The sequence below is a fragment of the Ptychodera flava genome, chromosome 13 (genome assembly GCF_041260155.1).
Source record: "Ptychodera flava strain L36383 chromosome 13, AS_Pfla_20210202, whole genome shotgun sequence".
Taxonomy (NCBI): domain Eukaryota; kingdom Metazoa; phylum Hemichordata; class Enteropneusta; family Ptychoderidae; genus Ptychodera; species Ptychodera flava.
Genome location: NC_091940.1, coordinates 35,763,525 through 35,778,386, shown reverse-complemented (window position 1 = coordinate 35,778,386; position 14,862 = coordinate 35,763,525). Strand labels below are relative to the sequence as shown.

Here is a 14,862-nt window from a genome sequence, read left to right as displayed (position 1 = left end):
TGCAGTAGTACCAGGCATGTATATACTTTGATACAGACATTTTTGCGGTAGTAGGCAGTATATACTACCATACTTTGATACAGACATTTCATTGCAGTAGTACCAGGTATGTATATACTTTGATACAGACATTTCATTGCAGTAGTACCAGGTATGTATATACTTTGATACAGACATTTCATTGCAGTAGTACCAGGTATGTATATACTTTGATACAGACATTTCATTGCAGTAGTACCAGGCATGTATATACTTTGATACAGACATTTCATTGCAGTAGTACCAGGCATGTATATACTTTGATACAGACATTTCAATGCAGTAGTACCAGGCATGTATATACTTTGATACAGACATTTCATTGCAGTAGTACCAGGCATGTATATACTTTGATACAGACATTTCATTGCAGTAGTATCAGGCATGTATATACTTTGATACACTGACATTTCAATGCAGTAGTACCAGGCATGTATATACTTTGATATAGACATTTCATTGCAGTAGTACCAGGCATGTATATACTTTGATACAGACATTTCAATGCAGTAGTACCAGGCATGTATATACTTTGATACAGACATTTCAATGCAGTAGTACCAGGTATGTATATACTTTGATACAGACATTTCATTGCAGTAGTACCAGGCATGTATATACTTTGATACAGACATTTCATTGCAGTAGTACCAGGCATGTATATACTTTGATACAGACATTTCATTGTACTAGTACCAGGCATGTATATACTTTGATGCAGGCATTTCATTGTACTAGTACCAGGCATGTATATACTTTGATGCAGGCATTTCATTGTACTAGTACCAGGCATGTATATACTTTGATGCAGGCATTTCATTGTACTAGTACCAGGCATGTATATACTTTGATGCAGGCATTTCATTGTACTAGTACCAGGCATGTATATACTTTGATGCAGGCATTTCATTGTACTAGTACCAGGCATGTATATACTTTGATACAATGACATTTCATTGCAGTAGTACCAGGCATGTATATACTTTGATACAGACATTTTTGCGGTAGTAGGCATGTATATACTACCAATACTTTGATACAGACATTTCATCATACTAGTACCAGGTATGTATATACTTTGCTATGAAGAATGTCATAATGATCATCAAAATATCATGTTGGCAACATCATATCATACACTTTTGTTGTCAACAAAATCAGAAAATCTGGCAAAGCTAGCTCTTCACCTCACACTATAAATGTCCGATACACTTTATAGGATGTATGTACCACGTGCTAGGCTTCTTCTTTTACCAAATGGCTATGTCCTTATTTGGTCATTGCCATGACACTATTCCAACTGCACATCAAGTATAGTGACACAGTGCTTAAGTTCTGCCACCAATATTACAGAATGGCCAATCCTTGAAAGCAGAGGGCTTCTGAGCAAAGGGAAAAGGGGTGGGCAGTTTGATCGCAGGAACACATTCGTCTATTGGTCAAAATTTGATTGATCTGAAAGTGAAATAGGCAGTGGTTTGGACACAGCATTACATGGCCCTGAAATTGGTTACTGCACAGTTGCCGTTGCAGATCACAATGTCATAGGTCAAATGTTTGCCACGACATAATTTTAATTATCATGGGGTGCATCACAATAGTCTTCAACTAGTGTGATGCAGACTGTCATCACAGTCACCCATGGAGGAACAGGGAGTGTCAAAACATGAGTACTTAATCACAGAGAATGCTTTGTGAATGTGTAATGTTCAGATCTACTGAAAACTGTGACATTATTTCTTCATATCACTTATTTCTACATGTTTCTGTAGAAACACTGCTAATCTAGTTATGGGTAATGATGTACAACACTTGAGGTATTCTTGTTAGGGGGCAAAAAGCCAGGAAATGTCATTGGGTTCAATTGCAATTTACCTCCATTTTTAAATACAACATTTGAGTGAATACCATGAAAATTTATTCATCATGAAAATATTTATCTCAGAATAGTCTCTTTGTGATTGAAGTGGTATCTGGATGGCCCAGACCATGACAGGGTCCAGAAAAAGATTTTTTTCTATGAGTATAATCTGTGTACAAATGGTTCGCATCTCCACAGCCACGATCATCTTGAATTACATCTGTGCGCTTTGTGAAAATCGTCTGGTGAAATTTCCATTCCATTGAAAGTCACATTTGGCATTAGCATGAAAAGAGAGAAAATGTCGATAGTTTGAAATCAGACTTAGGGGCAGGAGGGTCTTTTGAAAGTTGAGGTCAAAGGTCAACTATTGAAAAACATATGCTGAAGAGACTATAATGAAATCTGGTAATGCACATTTAAGAGTTGAAAGCTGTACCAGTGTTGTGCATGTGCACTGGGATTAGTCATGTCAGCCCTCTACTGCAGTTTTTTTTTTCACTTATCATAACGATATGACTATTGCCAACATCTGTAGCATTTTCTTGTCAATAGTCCATGGTGCAGATTACTGCGTCCTGAATATTTGCCATGCAATAAATCTTCCATTGAAATTCCCAATATTTTGATCCTTTGATCTTGGTCACAATGGTAAAATTGAACGGTGAGTAAGAATGATTAAATGCTACAACAGACATGATAACGGGTCATTCAGATCAAATGACCAAAGTATAATGTGGGATCACCTATGAAAAACAATAGGTTGAGAAGAAAAAAAAATGTAGGAATCGATGTGAGAGCCGGAAACGCTGTCATCAATTATATTGCAGTGTCAATGCATGTGGTCTGTGATATCACTTGCTAGATACAATCACTTCACTACTTGCAGTAAATTCTGGTACTTTTGTTGCTATTATCTCCTAATTTCACATCTTACTTGGTAGCTATCTGGTGTTTGGCTGTTTGTTTCAATCTCTACAGACGTGTAGACCCCATTTTAAGGTGATCAGATAAACAGTTTCGGATACAGTCATCTTTTTATAGGAATATTGCATTCATCTAAAACTCAAAATGTCAGAATTTGAAGAAATCTAAATGAGAACACGCCTAGCAACCTTCAAAAACACTACACAAGCAGTTGATAAGATGTTTGATAAACATTTTTAAAAATTACAAGAATTTACCTAAAAAGGAACATTTCAAATATCAACGTTATATGAACAAATCTAAATCATCTGTTAAATCTGTTTCACCAATGAACCCATTGAAAGAAGTCTGACCAACAATCAAAGACTTTCTAGTCATTGGTTGTTCATTTTTGGGTTATTTGTTTTGGTTTCAATGAGTTATCTGAGCAAATTTTTAATCTTCAATTCAAGATGCAACTGCAATCTACATTCATGTATCTTGCAAAGGATATAAACATTAAGAGAGAGAGAGAGAGAGAGAGAGAGAGAGAGAGAAGCAGGCAGAGACAAATAAAGGCAGGTGAAAGTAAGAGGGCACACACGCAAATATCTCTACGTGAGTGTGTATGTGTGTGTATCTGTCTGTTTTCTCTATTGGGATGATAGTGCGATCTAAAGAGAGTTAGAAATTCAAGTAACAGTCTGCATACTTGTCATGTGTCTGTCTGTGTATGTCTCTCTGTGTGTCTATGTGTATGTGTGTGTAAAAGTAAGTGCATTAATGGGTGCAAATATACATACAGTTGAGCTTAATACTTAAGATCATATAGTTCTTCTAATGCCTATGTTCAATAAAACAACATACCTCTCCAGGTTTCATACTTAATTCTTTCATCTCTTTGAATTATGAGAATGCTAAAAAATTCATTTCCCTGGAATGATTTTGAATAATATTTTGTGATTAAAGTGACATATGGTGTAATTTACTCAGATTTTTGTGTCATCCTTCCATTTGAGGGAGTAGTCTGTCCAGATATGTCAAAGCCTATTTTGCTGTCCTGGCTCCTCACATAAGCATGTCAAACTGTTGAGTTTTATGAGTAGCATACAGATGGCACACTTTACTATTATCAATACGATGGCAATGAAGAGAGATTCACCTCTGAACCTAAAAGTTACTTTTCAATGCTACTGACATAACATATGCATCTGGGCTGTGTTCAATGGCTTACTGCTGAGTACTGTCGTTACATACTGTAAGCTGAATAATAGTGAAAAAGCACAGCATGAAAACACGACTGTTCTCTCTATATTCTGATGTAAAAACTGAACTTTATTACACTGAGTTGGTATTTTTTTTACAGGGAAATCTGTATTCCCATTAAACCGAGTTGTTTCTCTCATTTCTTATCCCCTCACCCTATTTTATCACTGACTCTTTTTTCTAATTTCCAACTTTGCTCCCCTCACCAAATCCAAATGGTACATTCTGACTGATTTCAAGAGTAAATTTGGATCCGATACTTTAGGAATTGCGGGAGTGGAAGGATCAGTTTGGCAAAATGCTGTCCACATTCATAAAAAGTGTGAACCTATTTGGTAAATTAAAAAATTCAGTACAGTTGATAGTAGACTGTATTTCCCGTCTCCATACAGTATCTGGATCATAAATATGTACATGCCTTAAAAGTGTTGACGTGTAAGTGAAACAGGAAATGTAAAAAGTCAAAAATCCTCTTACACACCAACAGGGCAACCGAAGGGATTAAGGCAAACACAGCAGCTGGTACTGAGTCAACCAGACTTATCTTCTCTCATTTTATTAGACTGATTGATACGTTGTTGACAGTTTCAAAAAATGTTTGAAAAGAAAAAAAAAACGAGCTTGAGTAGATAATCCTTAGCTACATCTATTTGGAAAGTGTAAATATGCATAGGATCATATTTCAGCGGCATACCTGTGGATCTGACACCATATCTACAGTGAAAGTTGCGTCATCGAATGAAAAAAACTATGGGATGGTCATTGATAGGTTTGGACAGGTTTCACTTCGCACAGCATGCAATAATGGGTATATCGATCTGATGTTTTTGTCATATCTGAAAGATTATCTGCTTTATTTAAAACTCAGGCTATCAGATGGTGTTTGGCCTGATCGGGATAGCTAATTTAGCAAAATTTTGAATATTTGCGTACTTATCGTATTTTTGTGATTCAGAATTCAACAGTACAAGTTTATTTACAGCATTTAGTTGGATCATTGTAGACTGTGATTTGGTTAGAATCACCTCAATCAGCTATATCAATTGAAAATTTGCCATCATTAATGGTCTCTGATGAAGCACAACTTCAGTGTTTCTGAGACCAACTGTACATAACATTAGCCAGCTGTATGTGTTGTAAAAGCTATCGAACTGCAGTTGGTACCATCTATATATCAATCAAAGATCTCCTTTTATGAGACCCGAGACAATTGTAGTCCTGAAACTTTGCTAGTTTGACTTGACATGTCAACAGTAGATGTCACTTTGATAATATTTTCCTTGACTTATTTGTATTCTAGAATAAATATTCTTGTTCTTCTTCCTAACGTATATTGAAATACCAAGTATTTGCCTTGTGAACTCAAGGCATTGTCTACACACTGCAAGATTACTTTTGACCGATGAATTCTAGCCCGGATTGAAAGTAGCATACATACAGGGTGTTCTTATAAGTTGAATATTTGCCATTTTGACATGGTTTTCATAGTGGAACAAGATCTTGGGGTTTTTTTACACGGAACAAGAATGAAATACATCAAAACTTCCAGCTATTTGACATTATATAAGGTAGATCGCGCCTCAGGAACAGATATTCAGACTCCTTGACTTTCACAATTCTTTTCACACATACTACTTGTGGGGTTCATTTTAAAGCCCTTCATGTAAGAAAACTTTTCATTGACTTAGTTTTGCGAAATTGGAAAACTTTATTTTTCTCCATAGAGTTAACTAAGAGATGGCGGCCATTTTGAATGTAAAATATCGGTAAATCTTGGGTTGTTTCACTTGTACTAAAATTTGCACGGTGACCCCTGATTTTTATTCTTAATTTTGAAAGAGAATGGTTGAAACATTCCTAAAGGAAAGTTTGAGCCAAAGTTTAACCCTTTCACCATCATAGTTTGACCCAAATCCATTGTTTTCTATGGTAAAGTTGGACCTGTACACAGGGAGCTGGGGGCGAAAGGGTTAAGTCTTTCACTTTCGAGGCGCAGTAACTGTCATGTATGAGTGCGGCTACAAGGCAATCTAAGTGTGATCACAAAATGCATGCATCTAGCTTTGTACAATGTTCATTATCTAGCTTATGCTCATTTTAAATATATGTGACATCTGAGATTTACAATTTTTTTTTCCGGATCAAAAAAAGGGTGTGATTTAACTTGAAGTACTCTTTCTAATGAACGGCTATTTTATTCAAATACCTATGTACTCAATGCACAGCTGTTTATGTTGGGTTTTACCTCTATTTTGCATAAGTCTCTGAAGAGGGCTTGACCTCGCAGCTTGGCCAACTTCCAACATAGCTCATGAAAGTCAGGAGTATAGGCTGGCAAAACTGGGCAACCATTTTTCAAGCCATGTTTCTGTTATTTTTGACACATCTAACAAAATCCTTGGACTACACAACACACATCACCACCATTGTAAATTTGCACAAGCCCTTTTGGGTATTAACAATGTGTGCTCAATTCTGGGCACATCGGAAAAAATATTTAATACCATATGAAAAAAATTCAATATAATGAGAGTAATTTGATTCACACCAGATTTCTGCAGCTGTTGCTGCTTGTCCATGCTGGCAATTATGTTGTCATTGTTACTGATGTTTGATCTGTCGAAACATGCAATTAAAGAAAAAATGATACAGTATTTTTTTGACAGATGATATCAAACTGCGGTCAGCTGGGGGGAGTTTAAAAAGGAAGAATGATGGAAATTCAAGAGGCCATTAGGAAGCATCCAGAGGCCATTCGGAAGTATTCCGGCATTATAGCCATGGAAGGGATATTCCTACTGGTGCAAAGTTGAAACCAGAATATTTTCTGCAATGCCAACCACAAAGTCAATATCAAACACATTTAAAACTATATGTGTCTAGAAAATCTGGTGTTGTGTTTTAAAGTTCATCAAATTTTCCACTTTTTTCAGTAACTATTAGATTCACTTTAAAGAAATACAAGGGAAATGATACAGTAACTAATGGAAGTCAAAAGTTCTTGAAACAATTTTAGTCAGGAATATGTCTAATATTCTTGATATGACTGCAGCAGAAATTGTTTCAAAAAATGCAAAAATTTTCTAGAATCCACACTTATTTCTAGATGTGCTTTATCCAACCATTTTTTCATGTCATGTACTTGCGACTTTTTCGAAGAATTTCTGTTGATCATATACCCATACTGCCCCATCCTGATAACGTTCACAGGTAAACAACAGCCATGATATTCTACGGTGATCATTGAGATACTCACATTAAACATCACCAGTTTTGGTGCATTCAAAAACCACACTTGCAACTTTTGAGTAAAAAAAGTAAACAAACAAAATGGCTGCCAGCGCAACTCTCCATCTATGATAGGATGTTGCTGACATAAATTATTAGTAGGGCTTTCAGGAAATACAGTATAGTAATGGTGTGCTGATCTTGTAGTGTTATTGTATGGTATGTCTATAGCTAAAGTTCTTGTCATGTTTTGCATAAGGTCTGTCATACAGCACCATGGCACCTCCACAAAGGCAGTGGAAGTGTGGCATGACGGTGTACATCACACATGCACATTAAGTGAGGCTACCCACAATTCTCCATGATCTGTACACACGGAGATCATTCACTGAACTGAAGCAAATTTCTTCTGTACACAGAACAACTCGGTCCATATTTCAAAATTCTGGCAACATAGTTCTGGTCATCATATTTTCTGATTTCTCACTGTGAATAATGAGATGATCAACCCCTTTTCCGCGGAGGAGATAGCAATTTTGTAATTTTGTCAACATAGATTTTTGACAGCCATACACAATATTTTCAAGGAAACTAAGGGAATAAATTGCATCTGTGTTGGCAACAGAAAGGGTATTGATTTTTTTTAATGTTAGTAACAAAGGAAATTTGCATGTCTGACAGGTGGTATGATGAGACCATCTTAGTTGCTGATAACTTTATCTTGACAAGTGTGCAATTTTTAGCACCTCCAAACATCGACTTCTCATTCAATTTACTCTTGACTTTTAAACATAATCAATAATTTTGGAACATAGTGTTAACAAATAATCCTGAATTTAAATTGTAAGTTAAAAATTTTTAAGAAACTGATAAAATTGAAAAAGCCTTTAGCAAAAAATGTCTGAGTAAACAAATCAAGGGGAATTGTGGGTAGCCTCAACCCCAATGACAGGACAACTCCCAGTGTAAATAAACAAAATGAACGTCACTCTCAGCTCTGTGCCAACGATCCACAGATCCCGCAGCAATCAAAATCAGGATGGTTTTGAAGCAGAGGAGGGTTTTTGATAGATGATGGTTGAAATACCACATTGGATCATACATACGGTAGTTCTTTCCGTGTTTTTTTGAGGGTCCTGTTATCTTTATATATGGTGTTCAATGAAATGTGGTGTTGTCACGCCAGGTATTTACTTTGGTAGGAACTTAGTACAGTTTATAAAATTAAGTCTGCATAAATGACCTCTAAATATCTATTAAGGTAGTATGCGCCTCAAAATTGAAAGACTTAAACTTTTGCTTAAACTTTCCTTAAGGAATCTTTCAACTATTCTCTTTCAAAATCAAGAATAAGAATCAGGGGTTACTGTGCAAATTTTGGTACTAAAGAAACAAATAACTCAAGGTTTACCAATATTTAAAATTTAAAATGGCCACCATTCCTATGTTAACTCTATGGAGAAAAATAAAATTTCAAATTTCAAAAAACTAAGCTGATGAAAAGTTTTCTGACACCAAGAGCTTTAAAATGAACCCCCACAAGTGGTATATCAGAAAAGAATTTGGGTTTTTGAGAGTCTGCATATCTGTGGCCGAGGCACATTCTACCTAAAACTAGAAACAAGTTTTGATCTAGTCATAGGCTGTAGAGTGTTTCTCTAGGGTCTATGATTTAGTCAATATAAGAAATACTTCCACTGGCTAAGTGAGACATTACATCAGATTAGTAAAATCTTTTATTGACCATTTTTAATTATATGGGCTCCTCTTTCTCAGATCATGAAGACTGATAAATTTTGACTTTCATCGTAATTTTTCTTTGCAATATTATTATATTTTAGGGTTTCAGTTTCTTTGGTGGAAAATGCCAGTTCACATTGTTATTAAAATAACAATGGGTTTTTTTGCAAGAAACAGTACACTACAGAGTGAGAAAACATTTCTTTACAAAAATGAAAATTGCTGCCTGGCAGTAGTATTGATGCATATCACAAACTACACATTCTGCAATTGGGATAACTTGTTCACATCACATACATTTTACAGTATTCATGTTTGTGATAGCAATCGCATTTTTCAGGTTTCACTGGTAAGAATGATATATTTGCCTCTTTTCATTACCGGTGAAAATTAATGTAGTCTAGGACTTCTGCTAGGATATGGAGTATGCTGTGCTTCTTCTGAAACCGCTGAAATATCCCTACTGTATGTGCCCCGGTATTGGTGCATGTCTCCCCGTTTTGTGGCTGGCATACTGCCTGGCTGTAAAGGGCGCCCTCTATGGATATCAACTTAGTTCACTGAACCATATTAAAGGTTCTTGTCAAACTCATCTGCATTGGTGGCATGCGGCAGTGACCTCAAGCAAACCATTCAATCAATCATTGGTTCATTCAATCAATCATCAACTCACAAATAAATAAATAAATAAATAAATAAATAAATAAGGAAGCATTGTCATGAGAAGTTCATAGTCTGTATAATTGTATAATGATGATGTTTCTGTACTGATCACGCTTAATTTGAAAATTTGTGAGTTTAATCAGGAATAAAATTGGTGTCTACTAAGTGCACTTACCAGAGTCCCATCAAGTGCATTGAAGTTGCATCTGCCGGATTGAGTTCAATGGCTTTCTGCAAGACACACACACAAAAAAATGTACATCAAACAACAACACGACTGAGGGGAGAGGTCGCCACCTATTGACCAGTTTTGCAACTGCCTTTGTTTTACTCGAAGATTTTTGTCATTTTACTTCAGAACAATCCCAGCAAACATAGTACTCTTTAACACTCTCTATAAGTCTGCCTCTTTGGTGCAGAGTGGTCGCAGGAAAACTAGCCTGGTCAATTAAAAAGATAAACCCAACTCTCAGTAACAATTTTTGACAATTATAAATGTGGGCACATACTCACCAAGAAGTGGTCCCTGATAATGAAGGCATTGGATATTTTCTGTTTGATGCCTTCATAGTCACCAACATCACTGATACATATAGCAAACCACTGAAAAATAATGCGAAATAGATCAAAGTGGAGCAAAGTTTAAATTACATTATTAAATCTCGCAGTCAATTTATTGAGTCCACATTACAGTTGAGGTATAATATTCAGTAGTGTTGCAATGTGGAGTGAGATTAAAACAATAGAAGTATGCTAACTCATTCAGTTCATTGGACTACCTTCAGCCTATAATTCTTGCTGTTAAAATCAACATTGAACTAGATTAGTTTACAAAAAAGATATTTCTAGCAAATCCTTTGACTCATTCTCTGCAGAACATAAGTTTATTATCTTAGAAAATTCTCGTCAAATCCAGTTGTATTTTTTTGCTACTTTTGTTGATGGAATATTGTAACAATGGTTTTTAAATATTCCGAAGTGCAAGAATTGTTATATTGCAAAACGTCATCTATGGTAGCTGTACAATGCCACCGCGTAACATCATATGTATGTGAACAGTTGACCGGCATGGTTACCTTGTGACAAGCAAAGTTATTTTGGTTTATACTGAGAGCTTTTTTAGCGTATTCAAAAGCTTCATAAACCAGTGTTTTCTTCATGTCAGCTTTAGTTGTTGATAACTGCGCGAGGTCTCTGGCCGCTCTGGCTAACCTCCATAGAATTTCATCATTCTTTACATCTTTATGCTGCAACAGCAACTCATAGAGTTCTTTGGTCTTGAAGGAATCATAGAGTTGGTCAGCTTGAGTGATTAGGATCTTCTCTGGGTCTTGTATTGGCTCCGGTGTCTTCTCGGGCTCTAGAAATCAACAAGAAACAGATAAGAGAAAATAAAGTAAAAAATCGATATATTAACCCTTTGAGTGCTGTAATTATTTAAGTGCAACATTTTACCAATTTTTATGAATTTTTCTATGAGTCTTTCAATGATATTGGACAAAATGGACATCATGGTTCATTGGCTAGTTTTCTATAAAAAATCTGAGAAAAAACTGACTGGGGTATATTTAATAAAGGCGACAAAAATTTACTTTGGCGCTCAAAAGGTCAACTGAAATGCAACAAAAGCGTTCAATTTTAGAAAAGTTGAATTACTCCAAGTCAGAGTCTGACTTGGAGTAATTCAACTTTTCTAAAATTGAACGCTTTTGTTGCATTTCAGTTGACCTTTTGAGCGCCAAAGTAAATTTTTCTCAGAGTCATACAAAATTATTCATTTGACCAGATTTGTGCTTTAATGTTGAACCTGACCCTGAAAATGCTATGCAAAAGCACTGCATTGAAATTGAACCTACACGGTGACAATGAAATGGCAAGTCAATGCACCATTCACCATACAGACTGCACCGTGTCAAGGTCATATAGACAATGAAAAGGCTATGCTTACATTTGAAAGAAAACACGAGTACCATTAACAATATTTGCATACTTATGTTCCCATCCTGTCGTCAAAGACTATGATTTATGAGGAAAAAAACTACATTTCATAGGAAACAAGTGCTTTGTCCTTCCCTTCCTGTATAAAACAGATGAACCGCTCACGACAGTATGACCTACGATGATGTAAATAAAACCTGTGAGCAGGAAAGAGGACTGTGTATAGAGTGTGGGGTAAAAGGGTTAATCCCAAAATAAAACTAATTAGTGAAACTATTTAATTAATTAGTTGGTAATTAAAATGACATAAAAAAGTTGAAGGTATCAAATGACGACATACGACTATTCTCGCACTCTTATACATCTAAGGTCACATGCAGTGGCCACACCCTGACACCAGACAGATAGATCGTCATTGGAACGCTGGAAATAATTCCTATTAAAACCTTGCGCTACGCTGTTTATTTCTCGATAGTTTATGGTCAAACTAATCTTCAGAGATTATAATCATGAACACATTACCAAAGAAGGATTTAATTGCAAGCGCACTTTTAACGAAAATTCGACAAAACCGTGCGATTGAAGAAAGGTTCGACCGCACGATGATGCTTGCACACGATACGACACGATTTTAGTAAAACCATGGATGTAAAACGCTGTCTCTCCATAGCCTGAGCAGTGTGACAGTGATGTTGGTCACTATACTCACTAGTGTGTAACTTCGTTTTTCGTACTTTGAGAGAAAAACAAAACAAAACTGTGATTGGTTCAAGTATTACGACACTCGACCTGTATTGAAAATAATTTATCTCCGGACAGTTTCCGAAAATCCGTGCCATCAAAAAAGTGGTCGAGTCCACCGTGTACGGGCAGTATGGATTAACTGCGACGTTGGTACATATCGGGCCGGCCGGTCATTGCGAAAAATATTACATCGCAAACAAGTAGCTTGAGTACGGCAAATTTCCATAAACATTGAAAATTCAGAGAGAAAAGTTAACTTGGTTCATAATAAATGTCCATAATAACTCCACTTTGATTTGCTCACCTGCGCTGCTATCGGAATGTTTATCTGCAGACGCCATCTTGTTTGCGGTATCCATGCCCTCAATGACCCCATGACTTTCAGGGAGCGACCTTAGAAACAAGGGGGGGGGGATATGCATGACCTATCAGCATATGTCATTTCCCTGTTTCAATGTATCTGATGGGGTACAAAGGGGGTCATTGAGTGGGAAATTTACATGATATTTTTATTCAATATTTGACACTATAAAGCATGTAAAGCCATTAACTTTATAAGAATGTGTCTAGGGCTCTTTGCAGTAATTTTAGTTTGCACCACCCATACTACACAATTTTAGTGATGTTATTGTACCCCATCAGATACATTGAAACAGGAAGATGAAGGAGGCATCATGGGCCAGTGGCTAGAGCACTGGACGCATGATCACAGGATGGTGAGTTCTAGCTCCAGCATGGCCATGGTGTTGTGTCCTTGAGCAAGGCACTTTATTCCCCATTGCTTCTCCCCACCCAGAAGTGATGGGTACCTGGTAGGACAGTGGTTGTAATGTGTGCGTTTAGCTCTGCTGCGCTTATTGGCTGCACATGTGAGCTGTTGTTTGCTCCCCAGGGAGTTGAGTGGTATCATATTAGGTCCAGTGACCAGGGGTAATAATAAGCGCCTTGAGCACATGTACTTGTGGATATGTGCGCTATATAAGAACCCATTATTATTAATATGTACATGTTATGATAATGATACAATTAAAAATTTAAAAGTAGAGAAACAATGCTTACAAACAATGATTACTTAGAGAAGAGGACTTGAAAATAAAAACTGACTCAGACCAGCCACCTCCCTACCCCAATGTGACTAGAACTATTGTTGACGTTAGCTAGGGTCTTTAAAATTGGGAAAAACTAATAGAGACAGAACGAAAAACTAACTGATCCCAGTCAACCTTATTTTGTGACTAGAAGTACTGCGAAGGGTCGGTCAAGTGCAGCATGACAAAAATAAACAAAATCTTTCTGTCTTTGAGTAATTGTTTTGACTTTTCATGGAATAAACAAGAGTTATAAAAATACCAAGACAGGGTGAAGAGGGAGATAAAGACTCCTTGGTATCTATCACAACTGATGACGATAATAGTGTTCATGGCTTAGGAGATAATTAATTAAGCTAATGATATCATTAACAGAGTCCTTTTTAAAGGATTTATCAGATCTTTTTCATGGATATAATTATCAAAGCAAAGATCATCACTATAATTTGCAATAAAATATACATGAGTAGATAATCTGCAATTGATGAACTTTAATCAATAATAACAACTGCAAGTCACATATCATTGGATTGGCATCCTGTAAACTGTTCTCATTGAACCACAGAGAGTGCAACACAAAAAATAAACACATTCTTACTTAATGGGTAAATATATCAATTTATGACAGTGCATATAAATTTCAGTGTATTTCATAATCAACAATAGGTAAGCTATTTCAAAATTATTTTTTAACTTACTTTAGGATTAAAACAGTCACACATATAATTCTTAAAAGCCATTTATTTCTTTGATTTTACAATGTATTGCATGTTGTTTAAATATCTCATCTCTTTCCATACTGATATTTTTATTCAGATATTTACATTGAGGAATATGCTAACTTTCACAATACAATACTTGTATGCATGTCTAATTCATTACAGTATCTCCATGGCATAAAGTTATCTGGGTAAAATCTTCTAGATAGACAGATATAAATACACAGAGATAGGGTTCAAGGGGTTTATTTCAATTCTGTACATTCATTGGCATGTTCATCGCTATTTTCTTCATTATTACCACCACTGTCACTGCTGCTACCAAGACAAGGAACAATCACCGTAAACCACTCTTCTGTGTAGCAAGGTGAGAATTTTGCAAAGCATCATGGAGTGGAAATGAAGCTAAGACGAGATTAGTTGACTAATCACTTCTCTCTTCTTTGGCGTACACAGTAGTTACCAGCTGGCGTTTCACTTTCGCCCCAACATCTACGCTACAGTCTGCCAAAGCATATTGCTTCAATTTCCTGAACACCTCGCCATCAACGTGACACTCTGCTGAAGTTTATTTGTTCACTTTACTCTGTTTTCAAGCACACAGACTTGGGACAAGTCTAAGCTCTGTCTTGCAAGAATGAACACATCTGGCATTATACTGTCATCTCCC

The 14,862-nt window shown here is 36.2% G+C and overlaps 1 protein-coding gene across 2 annotated transcripts in view; it reads right to left on the bottom strand.

The window, feature by feature from the left end:
* The window catches only part of LOC139148299 (regulator of microtubule dynamics protein 1-like), a 43,586-nt gene that overhangs the window by 26,246 nt on the left and 2,478 nt on the right, over positions 1 to 14,862 (bottom strand). Inside the window, exons 1-4 of one of the 2 annotated variants that reach the window (XM_070719663.1) lie at positions 12,690 to 12,787; positions 10,780 to 11,063; positions 10,217 to 10,306; positions 9,879 to 9,934 (exon numbers count right to left, since the gene is read on the bottom strand). In XM_070719663.1, the coding sequence (XP_070575764.1) occupies positions 9,879 to 9,934; positions 10,217 to 10,306; positions 10,780 to 11,063; positions 12,690 to 12,744 (485 nt within the window). In that variant the 5' untranslated portion in view covers positions 12,745 to 12,787. Of the gene's footprint in view, positions 1 to 9,878; positions 9,935 to 10,216; positions 10,307 to 10,779; positions 11,066 to 12,689; positions 12,788 to 14,862 lie in introns of those variants that run through there. The other variant, XM_070719662.1, reaches the window with a different exon arrangement.